Source organism: Thunnus maccoyii, chromosome 1, assembly GCF_910596095.1.
Source record: "Thunnus maccoyii chromosome 1, fThuMac1.1, whole genome shotgun sequence".
NCBI classification, from domain to species: Eukaryota; Metazoa; Chordata; class Actinopteri; order Scombriformes; family Scombridae; genus Thunnus; species Thunnus maccoyii.
This window is the reverse complement of record NC_056533.1, coordinates 13,442,696-13,461,375: the sequence shown is the minus strand read 5'-3', so window position 1 is coordinate 13,461,375 and position 18,680 is coordinate 13,442,696. Positions and strand designations below refer to the sequence as shown.

At 38.3% G+C, this 18,680-nt stretch overlaps 1 protein-coding gene across 2 annotated transcripts; it reads left to right on the top strand.

Annotated features, from left to right (window-relative positions):
• The first annotated feature begins 526 nt into the window (after window positions 1-526).
• Window positions 527-8,825, top strand: LOC121897816 (secretory carrier-associated membrane protein 5). Of its 2 annotated transcripts, none has more exons than XM_042412543.1 (7): window positions 527-687; window positions 1,187-1,249; window positions 1,336-1,455; window positions 3,521-3,677; window positions 5,891-5,992; window positions 6,986-7,103; window positions 7,454-8,825. In XM_042412543.1, exons 2-7 carry the CDS (start codon window positions 1,243-1,245, stop codon window positions 7,631-7,633), a joined length of 684 nt encoding a protein of 227 aa, XP_042268477.1. In that variant the 5' UTR covers window positions 527-687; window positions 1,187-1,242; the 3' UTR covers window positions 7,634-8,825. The 2 variants fall into 2 exon arrangements, with proteins under 2 accessions (XP_042268477.1, XP_042268485.1); XM_042412551.1 differs by lacking the exon at window positions 527-687 and adding an exon at window positions 949-1,035.
• Window positions 8,826-18,680: the final 9,855 nt, after the last annotated feature.

The window sequence follows — 18,680 nt, the reverse complement described above, 5'->3', positions numbered from 1 at the left end:
TTTATATCCCATTTCAAAACTATTATTATCCCAGGCTAAGTAGATTTAAAATTTAAATTTTAAATTTTCATTTAATTTTAGCACCATTTTGTTTATTTCATCATTATAGTTAACTTACTCTTGTTCTATTTTTATCCTTCTGTGTTGTAGGAGCAAACGCCAAGACACAATTCTTTGCATGCTTGCATACTTATAGCTAATAATCAGATTCTAAAGAGAAATATTAAAACGTAAAACAACCAAGAACTGTTAATCTATCTGTGTGACTGCAACACACATGTCAGATTTACTGTAAATATTTGCTAGGTGGTTATCATATGTGATAGATGAGGCTGGTAGTTGGCAGTTTACCACTACACTGTCGGTAGACCAGGTTCAGCACCATGGACAGAGAGCTGAGCAGTGATTGGGTCATCAATACAACGTCTAGGATTAGGATAATCTGCCTATTGGTCTGGATCAAAGTGACAGCAGATTTTAAGGACGCTGATTGGTCGAAGGCTGGGATAGTTCGGATTTATCGCTCTGGTCATACCGTGTAGAAGAAAGTATATAATAGTAGTAATAGTCTGATAGTTTGCGTGCAGATATCGCCTGATAATCAGTTATACTCCATTCAACACGCAGTTGAAGCCTCCATTGGAAACTGTGGTCTGTAAAGAGAGAAGCTTCTGCTCTCTGGAGGAGGTAAGCAGATTATGTTTACTGTGAAATCCGTAATTCCTGACTATGATGGCCAGCTCTATGTCAAAATAACTGTCTACTGTCGCACATACAGCGAGTATGGCTGCCTCATTTTCCTCCAGTGGAGTGAAGCTTTTATGTGATTGCAGCCAGCATGCGTGTCTGGTCTCCCGGGGTGTGTTGTCATTTTCTTGTGGTTTCACTGAAACCGGAAGGATTCAGTCGTTAAAATCTTATCACCACCATTGAGACGTGGCTGGAGGGCTCACACATTAGCTAAATCCCCCGGCAGGACGTCATGATGGCGGCGCCTAGCTTAGCCCCCTCTGTTAAACGCATGTTGTCTGTGAAGTATGTTGGTTTGGCAATAATCTAGTAAAAATCTGCCCCTATGAGCAATGATGCGGCTATCAAAACAGCTGCAAATTACTGCATATGCAAAGGCTATAGAAATAAGTCAGCGTCAATAAATCCTAACTTGTAGTTTCTTCTTATTTGACAGGCTCAAGAGACCCAAGAAGGAGTAAATCTGAACAGCAAACTCGACATTATATCCATATGGCTGGTCAGTAATGATATAGGTTCATTCATATACTGGAAAAGCCTTATTCAGCATGCCATGTCTAACTGTTTTGCATTTTTTTGTTGCAGAGCCTAACTTCCCCCCACTGCCTGGATTCATTCCACTCAAGCCATGCTTCTATCAGGACTTTGATGAGATCCCTGAACAGCACCGCAGCATGTGCAAGAAAATGTACCACCTGTGGATGTGTGAGTGGCTAAACTTGATATTGTATTGTTAGGCTGTAAGAATGGCATGGGATAACCAACTCTTAAATGTGCACATTTTTGTTACTAAATGAGGTTAGCCCTACATTAGGCTATAAAGTTTGGAGCTTAAATTTAAATGATGAAACTTCAAACAGACTTTTTAATGCATAGACTACCTGACTCTGTGATAGAACGGCAGGCGCCCTTAAAGGAAATAGAAAAACAATGATCTGAATTTTCCTGGAGGTCCCATGAACTGTCATTTCCTCCATGGTTAGCTCATGATAAGAACTAACAGATGGGAAATAGTTTACAAGGGTCCTTTTGCAATGGGCCATCCAAAAGATTTTTTTTTATTGGCTGTGGCTGTGATATCCTGACTGGTTTATTTGCTAATGAGTCACAGCACTGACCAGATGGCCTTGGTTTGAGCTGAGCAGTTACCGTTGGAATTGTGTTAAACAATTTTGTGCCAGAAGCACTTTCATCTGAGTTTATTACACCATAAACAAGCAGTGCAATGATGTTTGTGATATTGTTCTGCTCTGAAAGCTCCCTGCTCGTCCATGACGGCGTACAAGGAAGCAGAGGGCAGGGAGAGCTGCAAGAACAAGCCCAAAGCTACTGCAGCATGGAAATAGGAGCTATGACATAATTAGTGTTTGGAAGAGGAATAGAACAATTATACAATTAAAAGTAAAACAATAACATAAAAAACAATAAAGACTAATTGGAAGGTTAAAGAAGATCAACTGATTTGACAGTGAACAATCAATTGTCAGTATTTTGTTGCATGTAGTCAATGGAGTGGTTATCTGATTTTGTAGTGCCATTAGCTGTGTAAAGTGAATATAAGTGGAAGATTTATACAATTTTAAAACTATGTTCAAATGGACTATTGAAGAGAAGTGATGTCTGCTCACTATCTCCAGTGATTTTAATGTATAACCGATGTTTCAACCACACTGTCTTCTCAAGGCAAGTTCCACATAGACAAACATATCAAAGCAAACCCGCCATCAAGCACCATGCAGTTATTTTAACGATTTCAAACAAGTCCTGCAAGAAGGATGATTGCTCTGAAAGCGAATACCAACTGATTTTGGCCAAATGAAGCACATCCAGATGTGCATCTCCATCCCAATTTCCCTGCTGTAAAGCACAGCCTGATTTTGACTAGAATAGTGATGACACTTCATAGAGGACGCTGGAGTACTGTTGGTTTTGCTTTATTATGTTTGCAGTGGAAAGTCGACAAAGCTGAAAGCTGTAACTGGAAGCTGGAATAATTATTTGTACACAGCAAGAGACAAGTATCTGTTACTCTGAACTATGTTTCGTTGCAGCTAACCTCTTTTCTTTCTGCAGACTTCTTCTTTTTTTGTAACGATAAACATAAGCAGGTATTGAATGTCCCAGTCTGCTTTGGGTGTGCTATTTTTGCATTTTATATAAAGCTTCTGGATTGTTTTTTTTCTTGCATTTGCCATTTTCCATATATTATAATGTTTGGTCATGGTATGCACATTGCTTTTTATTCTTCTTAGGTTGTTTTTTTAGGGGGTTGAGGGTAATTTTTTATGTGTAATTTGCTGTGGGGTAATTTTTTTTATATGTATCTCGTTGTGGGGTAATTTTTTTTATGTGTATTTGGTTGTGTATTGTGTATTACTGTGTTCCTTAATGGCTGTCATGTTCCAGCTGTTCTATTGCAAAGCAAGACCAAAATTTCAAACTTATTGGCCTTCTTTGCTAGTTTAGAGCAGAAAAACAGGACCAAAACATATAGCTCCAATTAGAACCAAGTGAAACTTAGGCAGGGAACACTGTAGCTTCAAAACGTTACTGAAAATTAATAGAAAGAACACTTGCAAAAAGCTATTCAGGGAACACAGGCCCTTTTGTGATTCAAGTATATTGCATATTTCATGTTATGTTAACACTGGCTGTCTTCATATCCACTTTCCATTTTTTTCAAACTCTTCTCTGCATGTGCATGTGTGTGTACCAAGAGGACATTATTTTGTGCACCAATACCATAAATATGTTTGCTCTGGTCTTACAGTGAATAGTGTAACGCTTGCCGTGAATCTCATTGGCTGCTTTGCTTGGATGTTTGGAGGAGGTGGAGTGACCAATTTTGGACTGGCTATCATATGGCTCCTCATGTTCACTCCCTGCTCTTATGTCTGTTGGTTCAGGCCCATCTACAAGGCCTTCAAGTAAGTCAAATATGAAGTACTGACATTCAAAATAGTGTTTTTGTCAGAGATGTAGCAGTAACTCAAGTTGTGTTTTGGGTAGCTGTGTATTGAGGAATAAAGTTACATGCTATTTTTTTGTATAATATTTGCTCAACCAACACAAGAATTGTGTTTTATAAACTGTAATCCAGTATGTTAACAATACTGAGTGATGGAGAGAATATGTTTGGCTTATTGTAGCAGTACTTCTATGATCATTATGGTCTTTATAAATCTGTTCTTTTTAAAAATGTGCAAGTTTGAGTCAAATTTGGCAGATCAAGGGACAACTATACATCACAGGGTATTTCCTTCTAATGCTGTGTTGGAGATAATGTATGTGAAGATGACTGAAAAACAATTTTCTCCCCATACTCCTCATGACATGAGGTCATGTTGATAGAGGAATGCGACAGACTGTACTGTACCTTAGCTGCATGATAAGAAGTGCAATTGAGTCCTCCAATCCGGTGAAGATCTGGGCATCAGCTGGTAGAAACACATAACACCTCCTTGGAAAAGGTAGAAACATAACCCATCTACAGACGAGTGACAAATTAAAGGAAAAACTGGTACAGGTCTGAATGCTTGACCCCTACAGTGAGGGGATCTGGTGGCTCTGTTATGCTGTGGGGGGCATTTTGCTTACATGGTTTGGGTCCACTTGTCCCTTGAGAGGGAAGGGTCACCTCAAATCAATACAAAGTTGTTCTGAGTCATCACCTTTATCCTATGATGAAACATTTCTATTCTGATGGGAGTGGTCTCTTCCAGGATGACAATGCCCCAATTCACAGGGCAGGAGGGGTCACTGAAAGGTTTGATGAGTATGAAAATGATTCTATGGCCTTCTCAGTCACCAGATCTCAACACAATTGAACACCTATGGGAGATTTTGGGCCGATGTGTTAGACAGTGCTCTCCACCACTACCATCAAAACACCAAATGAGGGAATATCGTTTTGAAGAATGGTGTTCATCCCTCCAGAAGAGTTCCAGAGACTTGTAGAATCAATTCCAATGCTGAAAAACACCATTCATTTGCAGTGACCCTTCCCTCTAAGGGGATAAGTGGACCCAAACCATGCCAGCAAAATGCCCCCCAAAGCATAACAGAGCGACCAGATTCCCTCACTGTAGGGGCCGAGCATTTAGACCTGTACCAGTTTTTCCTTTAATTTGTCACCCATCTGTATGTTTTAGAAGTCAATTGAGCCTTCACCACCTCACAGAGGGGCAGGTAGGAATGGCACAAGTACTGCTGACCAAAGAAGGCTTGTTGTTATCACTACAGAAAGGCGGATGTGGGAGCACTTGAAACCATTGCTTTTTCCAAGAGCATGTGGTATAGGATCATCATGATTGGCTGAGAATTAACCTGGAAATTTATATTGTTTGGATTTCCAAACAAGAGTGGTGTAGTAGAGCACCGATAGAGGGTGAGCCCTGCGTGAATACAATATGTCTCCTCATACATGGGTGAGGAGAGCCTTTATCATCCTGTGGGCTTGATTGGGCTAATAAAACGACACAATGTATAACATACAGATATAGTATTAAAGTGATAAAGGTAACACTTTACAATAAGGGTACCTTAATTAACATTAGTTAATGCAGTAATAACCATTATCTAACAGATAATTAACAGTTAACCAATGTGTCCAGTAATTCTTTACTACGCTAGCTAAGTTATCACATTAACTATCCCCAAAGTTTGAGCAATGGGGATAGGAAGAGTTTACCATCTCTTACAATATAGTGGACAATCATTACCCTTAAAAAACATTTCATCATATACATGTTAATTAACATCTTTATCAACCATTTACTAATATTAGTTAGGACCTTAATTAACATATAAACCCTCGATAAATGTTAACAAGAGATATTTGTTAACAGTTACTTAATGCTTATTATTGTATTAATTAACTGTTAGTTAATGCTTATTACTGTAATAACTAATGTTAATAGCATCTTTATAAACTATTAAATAATGTATAAATCAATACCTTAGTTAACATGAACACCATTATGGTTACTAGACACATTAGTTAACTGTTAATTAACTGTTAGTTAATGCTTATTACTGCATTATTAATGTTAATTAATGTCCCTTATTGTAAAGTGTTACCGTGATAAAGTCAGTATGCAAGTGTAAATATTTCTTGTTCTTTTTGTTTTGTTTTCTTCAGGAGTGACAGCTCTTTCAACTTCATGCTGTTCTTTTTTGTGTTCATGGCCCAAGTTGGCATCAGCATCATCCAAAGCATCGGCATCCCTGGATGGGGAGTATGGTAAGAGTCAGAGATTAAAAGTGCACTGGAAAAGTACTTTAAAAAAAAAAAAAAAAAAATTGTTAAGTCTCAATATTCAGAATATAGAATATTTTATAATACATGAGATGTAATTGTATGTTCAACAGTCTTTTATCCAAATAATTTCTTCATTCTTTCTTTTTCTGTTGAATTCTTGCAAAAAATAATTAGTCTACAGAGTTCTTCACATAATTCACATAAACAAAGCTTTAGTGTCAATTATGTTAAGGGCAACTATCTGGTAAAGCTAAATCTCAATGAAATCACTCATATTCAAAAAAATGTACTAAAGTAACTGGAAATTAGGACAAGAAATTGTCAAGTAACCACCATCACACTAAAGTGCAGAGACTGTCATACATACAGCCAGTCTAGAATACTGTACCTGAGTCTTTGTTAAAGTACATAGATATTCTCCCAGAGTTGAGAAGTGATTCATTCATTATTATGCAACAAAAGTTGCATAAAAGTGTTTTAATAAGACTACAAAATCTTCTTTTGAATGAAACATTTTGGGCTCAAGCAATAAGATAAGATTGTATTTTTTAAAGACCTCGTTCACTGCTTTCATTAACATGACAGTGATGGACCATCAGAAATTGCCCTCATATAACTTTTATGATAGTCCTGTTATTAGACTTTGAGAGGTCGTTAAAGGAACCCTCAAAATGTCACCTGACTCAGGCTGATGATCAGAAATTAATATTATGACAGCCTCCATAAAGTTTATAAATGTCACCATGTGCAATTGGATATCACTATGTATGAGCTATAAAACTTTTAAAATTTAATCTGCAGTACTTAAAGTCCACAAAATTAGCAGCATTTAACATCCAGATGTTTGGCGGTAGTATCATTTTAAAGAATGCCTGATCAAATGCACATAATAATAAGTGATGCTGTGTTCAAAGTGATGACAAATGTTAGAATAGCCAGTTTTTGAGCAAATTGTGTAATTTCTGTCTTTTTCAGCGGTTGGCTGGCTACCATCTCCTTCTTCAGTTATAATATTTTCATAGCACTGATCATGCTGATCCCTACTATCATGTTCACTGCGGTGGCATCACTGTCCTTTATTGCCCTCACAAAGGTAAGAATTTGACTTGTGCATTTCTGCACTGAGTGTAAAGGCTTTGCAGAGTGAGGAGTTTTTGTTTTATTCCACAAGTGCAATTATTCTCATGACAATAATTATTATTTATTATTAGTTTGATGTTGTGGAGAATAATGTAATGGGCCTTTATAAGTTCAGAATTTGAGATGTTTATTACTGTAAATGCCCCAAATTCAGGTAATCCTTAAAAGTACCTAAAAAACTGTTCAAATAAGTAAAATTATGCAGGGCTCCTTATTAAGGAACACAGTACAGTAACCTAATCCACATATTCCCCACATGTGATGGCTTATTGATAATACTTGTGAACCACACCTTGCCTGCAGATCCATAATTTCTACCGTGGCAGTGGGGCCAGCATGACCAAAGCTCAGGAGGAATGGACCACAGGAGCCTGGAAGAACCCTCATGTCCAGGCAGCAGCCCAGCAGGCCGCCATGGGGGCAGCTGCTGGAGCCATGCAGGATCAGTACTCCAGCCCACAATATAATGACAACCAGATGTAGCCTCTTCAACATAGAGGTGTCAAAGAAATTATGTGACAGTTATGCCAAAGTTTGAGCAATGGGGTTAGGAAGATCTTACCATCTCTCACGATACTGTTGAATATTCATTTTTAAAGTTGTCGTCTATATTAATAGAATAGTCTATTAATGAGTCAGAAAACCTACAGTTGCATATTTTAACATGTTCAGGTTTGACTTACGGAATCAGTCTGATTCAGTCAAATCTTCAGTTTCATATATTGGCAAACAAATATCTGAACACCTCTGGGATGCTGGTTTTAGCCCTCCTGTATTACTGTAAAGGGCATGCTAATTATTTGTGGTGTTTTATATTATTTCATACGTAAATTTCATTTTTTCTGTTTGGGAAAGTGAAATGAAACTAGTTTTGAATGTATATTGTTTTAGTGGCTCCATCATGGGAGCTGTGTGCTAATGTTATCTTGGTGTTATTAATGCTTTAAGTTTTAGCAATTTTTACAACAGAAAACAATTAATTTTGTTTTTCTTAAAGAATAGAAAAATAAATATGCAACAACTTTTACGGTAATGAAGACTAAATAATTAAGTGTTCACTTATGCACTGTTAAAATTGGTTAGAAGGTTTGGTAGGATGTAATGTTATTTTATTTTTTGTTGCATTTCTAATTCAAAGGTAAACCAAAGATCCAATGTAGATTTGTAACTTCATTTTAAACAAAGCTACTTTCTGTGACCTCAGCATAATTTCATCATATTTCTATGCAGTTTATCAGTGATTGCACTGTAAAAGAAAGAATGTTGTCTATATTACAATATGAAACAGTATTATTGCAAGTCTTCTGCTGGATTTAAATAGAAGCAGAGAATATCAAATTTGAACTTACTTGAAGCTGCCTCTTTGATGTACTTGAAGCTTCCTGTTGACATGTCTACCTTACACTGAAAAGATGTGATTTACACAAATAGATTAAATCAGTTTTAATACTACTATGTAAATTCAGCAAAAAAAATTATTGAAGTGTCTGACCCATGTGCTGTAGCCAGTTCCAGTTTATTAGAAATGTGACGGTTTTGTACATATATATATATATATTTAATGTGATCTTTTATAAAATGTTGTCAAATGCAGACTATGTAGGAGACAACTTGCCTCTTGCAGTATGGCTGTTTGACCACACAGAGGCGCTAATGGTTTTAGTATGAAATAAAGAGCTCCAACATGTACAGATTACCTTCATTCATCCTTCACAGATCATAGTCTGCATTTATGGCAGTCCATTCTATTTCCTGCTATTCTGTTTTTCACTCTCTCTTTCTCTGCATCAATCTTTCATCATCATCATGATGCATCAATATTTGCCTTTCTTTCTCAACATTACATTGAATGGGGGTCTATGGAAATCAAGGTAATCACTAAACACCCATTCATACTGTAGCAATAAATACCACGGGTATTGTGTTATTTTGTAGCTGCACCACATTTACAAAGATGGTCATTTGGAATGGCTTCCTAGTATGGAGACTTGTTGGGTGTTGAGCAGCTTTACTCTACTCAACTCTACTGCTCAAAGGCACTTCAAGGACAGTTGGTGGGAGAATGGCAGATCGTTGCTCAGTCACTCCTCCCACCAAGCTGGGGTTTTGAAACAGCTGACATCCAGTTTCTTTCTAATCTTTTGGCTACCAGCATCCATATTTTACTTCTGATTCTGTATTCATGGGAGAATATTTGTTAAAAGACAGAGACATAACATAATATCTCACTTATTTTTCCTCTGTTGTTGGGAGAATGATTGGTTTAACACAGCAGCTGTTGGCAACATTTCCTTTCACTTATTTTTGCCAAACCTACGGTGTAGTTGTTTTGTGTTATTCTCCAAAATGTGTATATGGAGATACTTAACATATATTTTTACTATTTGACAGTTATGTCCTTCATGCTTAGAATGATATCGAGGATCTAAGTGCATTGAACACCCTTGTTGTTTAAAGAACCTTGACACAAGCTGCTAAATAGTTTATTATTATTCTGCAGTTATTCAGGGAGGTTGCTTTGCATAGAGCCTATTTGTTTCTTGTTTGAGTGGTTTGTTATATTTGCCCCATTTAATCAAGGCATTGTACTCAATCATTAAAATGTGATCTTAAATTGTTTCCAATACATTACACACAGCAAATGGTACTGCAGCTACATTTAAACACTGTTAATATGGGAAATTAACGACATTCTTTGCCTTCAGGTGGCAGTATTGGCCCTCTATAACTGTCTACCACTCATACTGACTGTCCATTGGGAGCGCTATATAACCTTTGTTTTTCCTCACAGTACTCTATCTATAAATTCTGTATTAAGTGGACAAAAAATATGAAATAATTAAGGTGATTGATACTATTTGCCTGCTTAAACTATTATTCTTTTTTTTAACTCACATGCAGCAAAAACATTTTTTCTCTCAACATCCTGTGAGCAGGTGACCATCACACATGTGGATTAGATTCCAAATACACTTTACATGGATTTATCTGAGGATGTTTGCCTCCCTTCTGTCTGCTTCTCTCTGTATGGAGAGAGTGTTAGAATTACTCTGTGGAGTTGGGGATGAAATTATACAGAAATGTAGATACACAGAGGACCCACCAGCAGCCACCGACAAACACTGTAATTGCCATATACATAGAAATCTCTTGTGATTTCATGTGAATGTGTGCACACAGAAATCTCTTATGACAAGTGGTGATAGGAAAGACAGAAAAGCAGGACTGGTTGTCAGCTCCAGAATATAGTCATTGATTTATAACAAATGAAGAATGTACACACACAGGTCTTTTTTCAATTATATTTTGTTGACTTGAAGAGCGTGGGTGGAAAAACATCCAACTGCATACCTCTTATCATTTCATTCAGACAAATAGACTCCAAAAAACACATCTGATCTAAATGCTAAGTGGGTCTTAGAGGGTGGACTTACAGTGGCCTATTGGTTAGTGAAGTTTTCTCATAACCACTGGGTTTAATTTGCTGTGCAATTTCCAAACTTGCCAAAGTAGGTGTCTTTAGCATGATCCTTAGCCCCCGCCTGCCTGTGTTGGGAGGACTGTAGTGGCACTCTGTTTTGGTAAAGGTAGAAGGTTGGGCAAAGTCTCACATACAGCTTTAATGAGTCTTAGACATTGGCATGAAAATATTAGGAACGAAAGTCCTCTATATGAGACAAATTAGTTTGACTTTAGATTATGTGAATTTATTTGAATTTGAGAACAGTTTGACACATGTGAGAAGAGATGCACTGTGGTTGAGATATTACAGAGGACTTTAAGACTTGGTGTTTTGATCAGTGCAGACAGTGGTTTACAATTTACAATTTATTTCTTGGGGGAATCCATAAAGTAAATGACAGTCAAGGCTGAAGTAATTACTGTCAGGAAGAGTTCTCTGATATGCAACACTCATGATCAGTCATGTCAACATGAGAAAACAGTGGGGTTGGAGGAAGGAAGGAGAAGGTGGGGTCCATATAAAGGGCACTGTATGACCTAAAGTTGACACAGAACAGAAGGCCTTTTTGTTTTATTTCTCAGGAGAGATGGAGATAGAGTGCCCTTTCATGCTGTTAAACAAACACACACAGTACACACACACACACACTCACACATATTACTGTCTGGACAAAGGTGTACAGACATGCGCTCACACAGGAATGCATTTATGCTTGTGTAACATGCGCAAGCACATGGTACCACCATGCATGTCTCCTATAAAATTGTTCTCTGAGGGTCACAGACACAGTCAGGCATCCTATGAGTAAAATGTAAAAGAGCTGCGATGAGGAAGAAGGCTCAATGGGAAGTGCTCTCTCCTAAACATGATCATTCACACTGGGTTGGAAATACAACTACCATCATTACCCATTTTTCTATTCACAATAGTTTAACAGTGACCTGAAAAATCTGCATCTGCAGTCATAGGCTTTGCAAATTGGGTAGTTAGTGATCAAGCTGGCTTAAAATAGAATAAAAAGGGGAAAAAAGGGATAAAATCATTATGTTCATAATTGTATGCAGAATTGTTTTGGATTTCTGTAAAGTGGTTACTGTTCATTAATAATTAACACAATATATCATATCTTAATTCTACTAAAAAACATAAAAATGACAAATCTTGTCAACCTCAAAGTGACAAGAAGACATCAGGAAGTCACTGCTCCCAGCCAAGATACTGTGGATTTTGTTACTTTTGGACAGAGCCATGCTAGCTGTTGTCCCGTTTCCACTCTTTATGCTAAGCTAACTGGCTGCTGGCGGTACTGTAGCTTCATATTTACCAGACAAATATGAGAGTGGTATCGATGTTCTCATCTAATTCTCGCAAGAAAGCAAATAAGCGTATTTCCCAAAATGTCAAACTATTCCTTTAACAGCAAAGTGACTTCTAGCATTGTCAAGCTTTTTATCATAACAAGAGGTTGGGTTGCAGTCCCAGCTGGACTTTGATATTTGTGTTGACACAAAGTCAAACAAATACACAAATCAGCAGCTCCCAAAAGCTATTGGCATCATACAGCAAAAATCCCCACCCTAGATCATCTTTACTTGTGCATGATGAGAGGAATCAAATCATCCAGCCAGCTACTAAGGAGGGGTCACCCAGCTGTCTGGAGCTTGGCCATGTTAGTCAGCTACAGCGAGGGAGTGCTGCTGCCACCAGCCTGTGAAATCACTGATCTTATGATGGGAGTCGTCCCCCTGACAGCACAGGAAACGGTGACAGTGGAGGATGGAGAATGAGTCTGGTGAAATATGGGCCTGTCAGAGGGGAGAGAGGCTGAGAACAGTGGCGCAGGGCCGTCACTTCCCGTGGCTGACTTCATCATCGACACTCCCCATGGAGCCAGTGGAGGGATGGGTGAGTGGGGGAGCGTGGGTTTTGCGGGGACCCGATTAAGGCCTATCTTGCCTCCACAAGATCTCCTCATTTGTTCCAATTGTCTGGGACTATAAACACGAATATCCCAACTTCAATTTCTGCCTTTCAAGGAAGGAAGGCCTTAATGAGAATTTATTGCCTTGTTGTTGTAACCGTGTGGACTCCCAGGGATGCTAGAGGATTGTCCATTTGCATACTCCTTAAAATTGATGAGTGGGAAAAGTGAGGGAACTAAGTTGTAAGAAAGAGTGCTTATTTTTTGCAGCAGACACCAAAGACAAGCCAGATGTTTCAGTGATGAGGCAAGAGGTATTTAAACTGTCTGCCAGTGCACTCGAGTGTGTCCTGTGTCTATGACACAAGCTGCTTCTTTGTCTCGTATAACGCACATCGCTTTCGATCAACACATTGTCATAATTAAACGACCAAATAGGTTGATTGTACCATGCATTCCAGAACAACCCATAGGAGCGTTTTTTAATATGCCGCCTCTATCAGCAGCTTTCCAAAACCGTTACAAATCACTAAAAAAAAATAAAATAAAATAAAAAAAATAATGTTTTATGGTGTGACAATGCTGTGGTTTGGTTAGGTTTAGGCACAAAGTCATTTGGTTAGGAAAAGATTATGGTTTAAGTTAAAATGATTACTTGAAACTTGGCGTGGGTTAAAGTTACTACTTCTTTAAATTAAGGCAACCTTCATTGTCAAGGCAACAGTAAACACCACAATAATCATAGTTACGTTTTTTAAAAAAACTGTCCCAATTCACTGTTGGTAATGTGACACTCACGGTTGGAAAGGTAAAGTGAACAGCGGTCTCCTGCAGCTATGTCTACTTTTTAACATCTATCTATCTATCTATCACGACTCACCACCCTACGAATATGGAGATTTGTCACCTAATATAGATGCATTTGAGCTCCGTCACTTCTCCTGGTCATAATTACTACATGGTGTCTGTCACTCAAACATAACTATAGGTCAGTTTTGGCAACTAAATTTACAACTTATACTGTTGTTTTTCCAGGGAGGACAGGCTGCTTTTGATGCAGAGTGTTAACATAAGAAGTGAAATGTTTGTTAACTCAGATGGTGGAGTCAGCTCTGCTTAAAGTGTGCGCAGGATGAGCTATTATCAAAACAAATGAGCCAGCAACTGCAGCTGCATGTAAATCAGAACACTGTTTCCCCCCACAATCCAAATGTCCTCAGCCATTCACTATCTCCCGGCCCAGTGGTTTCTCATCTGCCTCTATTCTTCCTTTACAAAGCCAACCTTTCCTCTTACCTTTCCCATGCAGCAATGTGTTTATCCCTACGGAAATGAAGATTTCTTCACATCTTTATTCGTTTAATTAGGTCGCAAAGCAGAGCTAGAGCCAGAAGATGAATTACCTGTGGCCTTGATATTGTGCCACAGAATCTCTACACAGTAGGCTCTGCAGAAATTAGACCTCAAGTCTGGAGGTGGGCTTTTTGGCGATGTCGACTCACAGACTAGTCCCTATTCTCTCTTTCCACTAAATTCAATTATCCTCACATAAACCTGCTGAAGTGAAGAATGGAGGTCTCAAGTCATGTCTCTTAGTCCTGTCTCATTGTAAGCCAGCTGATCAAATTAGGGCGGAGTAATTTGAGTCTTTGTCAACAGTTAGTCTTTTCATTATTATGGGGGAAAGTCTAAATCTGGACCAAGAGGGTGTTAGTAAGTTGAGCACTCTGCTCTACATTGATTTATGTTTTCAAGATAAATATATAAATCTTGCAAATTACCATAAAAAATACTACTTGAAAAAACTACTAGATAGTCTAGTCTTAACTATTAAAAGATGTATGCATTTAGAAGAAGCTTAATTGCACATGCTACATACAGATTGTGGAGGCAAAGTGTCCCAGACAAAAAGTCTGATTAAACACAAATGGTAATTATGATTTGAGAACACGTTGTGACGTGACCTCACCATGAACTATTACACACTCTGACTGCGGCTAAAAGGGGACGGGGGTGGAGAGGGGGAGCTGGAATGTGTCATTTACTGAAGCTAAATGTTGTCACCTTGTCGCCTACTTATGATTATGCGCTGCAGGAGTGAGATAACTGTCTAATAACACATCAGCTGAACTATCTGGTGCACATGCAAGGTAGGAAAAGTGGAAAGAAAAGAAGAAAGGAAGAAGAATGTCAGGTGGATAAAAGAAGGATTTATTTTGTTCAAATAATTAATTTGACAACTTTCCTAGGACGACATGTAGGCTATTGGCTATTGTGATCATGGGTTAGCAAAGATGTGATGGATGTTGGAGGGGACAAAAATGTTTCAGTAGATCATGATAGGTCAAAGTTGTCATCACAGACATAACAACCTCCACAATCTTACTGTATTCATGGCAGATCACTAGAATTGGATTTATTTCAGCTTCATCACTGCATAAACAATACTGTACAACTGTAATGGCCCATTATTATAGTGCTTCACTGGTAATGCCAGAAATTTAAGCCAATGGCCATTCACAATATCCAGCCTTCATTTGGCCATGAGTGACAACTTCAAACCTAGGAAAAGGTGTTTCCTTGTGTTTTTCCATTTTCAGCATCAGCAGCATTACACCCATGGCTTCCATTCCCGCAGGGGTTTTGTGTAGTCAATGACGTCTCGCCGCTGGAAGATCTAATCAGTCCTGCTTCACTTCACTTGATCTGTTTCCTCAATTATGCTGCAAGCTTGCAGCTGAAAATGCTTGTTGCTTTACATAGGTTTGCTGGTAAAGTAAATGTGGCTTGTTGTAAGAGGAAATATTTGTCTTGGGGGTTCTTATAGCTCTCCCTACAGATTTTCTGCTTATCTGTGATCAGACATAACGTTTGCTGCCCAAAGCAGAGTATTTACATATGTAACGGATTTGCTCTTATCATATTGCAACCTGATCTATGAGCAGTCTAGAATCTTTCCTTTTTCTCAGGATGCTAATACACTTTCTTGCCACATGTTCTTGATCAGGTGCCAGTATGTTTTACAGAGCTCACACATTGAATGGGGCTGCAGCATTCAAGGAGAATTACAACATGCCTGTTGCTTCAGATATAATCAGAAAATGTATTATTAAGAAGGTACTTTCAAAATCCCTTGGGATGGTATGTGTTTTCTGCCACATACAGAGTTATATTCATTACGTCTTCTGATATAACCCTTGGTTCAAGCAGAAAAATTATCCTGCATATCCTGTCAGCTGATCTGTGTTAACTGACTTACAATCACCAAAGACCAAGTGGCAACTACCACGGCTTGAAGCTGAACCCAGTAGAAGTACCTTAAAGTGCAAAGTCACTGACGGCCACTAGATGCTGGCTCCAAAAAGTTCCTGGCTCCACTTTACTCTCATTTTTTTAAGTGTCACCTTCTCTCTAGAAAGACTAAGTCAATAGTTTTATTCAACAAGTTATTATGGTCTCATTCGCTAAATTCAGCAGGTCTTCTAATAAGTGTGCTGGTGGTTATTTTGGAAATTACTGCTCCATTAGTAAGATTTGAAGACTTACAGTAGCTTTGATGTCTGCCGTGTGGGAGTTGATTGACAGCTATGATTGACAGTTTGCTCACCTGGCACTCTCCCCAACTTCAGTACTCCCACTGAGTTGGACAATTGATGCACTATCTCTGTACTTTTAATGTTACTTGATTATGATACCTGCCCTGTTAGCACAATATAGCTAAAGTAGCTAACATTAGCCCAAGTGTGCAGCACTTGGTGTTCCCAGTAAGCTAACAAGGTGTGTTTCCAGAGCGTGAAAGGCAACATCCTGCGCTCCTTATTTGGAAGGTTCAAACAAAAAAGATAGCCAACCATGAGCTGTACTGTGGGCTTCAAACCGGCTCCAATGCAACCCAATGGGTGACATCACACCACGCTACGTCCATCTTTATATACAGTCTATGCCAAACAAACCATTGAGGCAGTATGTATAATCTGACAAGCTGTTCTGACCATTCATACCAACACTTCTGTTGCTCTTTGCATGCTACCAGTTGATTTGTCCCTCCAGTCTGCTCCTGTTCTAGTTTCTTTCTCAGAACCATGCTTGCGTTGGCATCTCTGGCATTGTGCATCATGTATATTCCATTTCTCAGTGATACAGTATGTGTCTGTTTTGTTTTGTTGTGTACACCCCTTGGGGGATTTTTATGTGCTCCACTCAGAATCTCACACTGTTTGGATTCATTTGGGAAACACCCTCTAGCACATTTCTGATAAATACAATTGCATATTCATTTGTTGGAAGAAATTGTCCTAAATCATTTACATGTCCCTAACTCAAGCGTTTTGACAGCCATTGCAGACACTGTTGTTGGGAATGTGCTGCGGTATGTCCTTTTCATTACCAATAACAAGAATATGAAGCCAACACAGTAAAAAAGGCTCCTGGTGGACATTGTGCATTATTGCTCCCACCCCACTGAGGCTTCATTTAAGCTACTTAACTAGCAGCTGCATGAGAATATGTAGAAGCAAAAACAGGATGGTGTTTATGAAGAAAGAAAATATGACTTCAGTCTTTTTGGAAAAGAAGTACCTATGAGTAAATCAATTCAATTCATCATTTGGCTTCTCTGTTCCTCATTAGGAGTTTCCCATCTGTTTCTTTCGCTTTCTCTCTCTCTCTCTCTCACACACACACACACAAATATACACATACACATTATAACATAAACACATATGGTCAATCTCAAGTTCATGCTAGCACACACAGCACTGCAGCACTTTCACAAAATAACATAATGTGGCATAGAGAGCTGGAATGAGGTGATTTCATGTGAACAGCCTGAACAAACAGCCCATACCAAGAGGAAGTCCCATCACAGGGGTCGGGGTTTTGTTAGGACAGACCAAATATGAGAGTGAGAACTGCATATCAAAACAACCAGATAATGGATTTTCATTCTTCTGGGGACAGGAAATACCTCTACAAGGAATGCCTACATGTTTTCCAAATACCATATTTCACAACTGAAAGTAAGTAGTGAGTTACCAGTTTATTAAGGACACTGCAGTACTGTATATTTGAGGTCATACAGTTTGCTGCATAATACGGTGAGTTGTTTAAAAAACTTTTTCCACCCAAAATTTGGTGTAGATCATGTTATAAATACATTTAATAAAGGCCAACAGTTAGAGTGCAGTTGATCATCTGTACAGAGAAAACTGCCTCATCTCTGATTGACTGTGTGTCTGTGCTTGTGTGTTGCATTTTGTGTTTTATTAATGCTCTAAGGCCCTCTCCTCCGTTTTCCTCCATTCCATCCATTTGTTTCTTCAGAATCTTTTTTTTTTTTTTTTTTTTTTTTATGATGTGAAGCTTAATATTTCTATTTGAAGTAGATTATATCTGTAGAGCTTGTAAGTTTTTGTTCACACTTGAATGATCTTCTGTTAAAAGCCACACAATTTATCTCCAATGTTACTGTGATGAGTGTGGTGAAGCCTGTAAGTACTCCACAAGAACTGTTCATTAGTCAACATTTTCATTTCCATGTGACAATATGGTGCATCTCCAACCAACTTTTTTCCAGGCAATGTTTCTGTTTGAATATTTGGAATGCACAACCATGTTGGAGGATTGAAAACAAAACAAAAATCTGATTGCCTCCTTTCCAGATAAAATAAAGAATATTACTTTTTATGCGTTTCTATATTTAGTTTTGGTAACATTATAAGCTCATCTCTCACTGTTGTGATGTGGTGTTATGCACCATGTAATGACTCTCAATGCATAATGTGATTGGTCTCTGTTTGTTGCTGAAAGAAGTAAAATTATGTTAAATGTTCATTTGCAATGAAAAACTTTTTGAAGAGTGTAACTAAACTTGTAGAAACAAAGGGATCTTTGGCTGTTTGGTGACAGTGTGTGACAATAATGGAAATACAACCCAATCAGATTTTTTCATGATGTATGCACTCTGCACACATCTAACCGTGTTTGTGGAAACTCGACTACAACATGAAAACTAGTGTGACTGATTATGCATAGCATCAGTTCAACGACACAGTTGTTGCATTCACTGTCTGGTGGTTTTAGGCGTCTTACATGCAGTGTGTATTTTTCTGTATTTGTAAAGGTCAGATTTGCATCCCTGCGTGAAT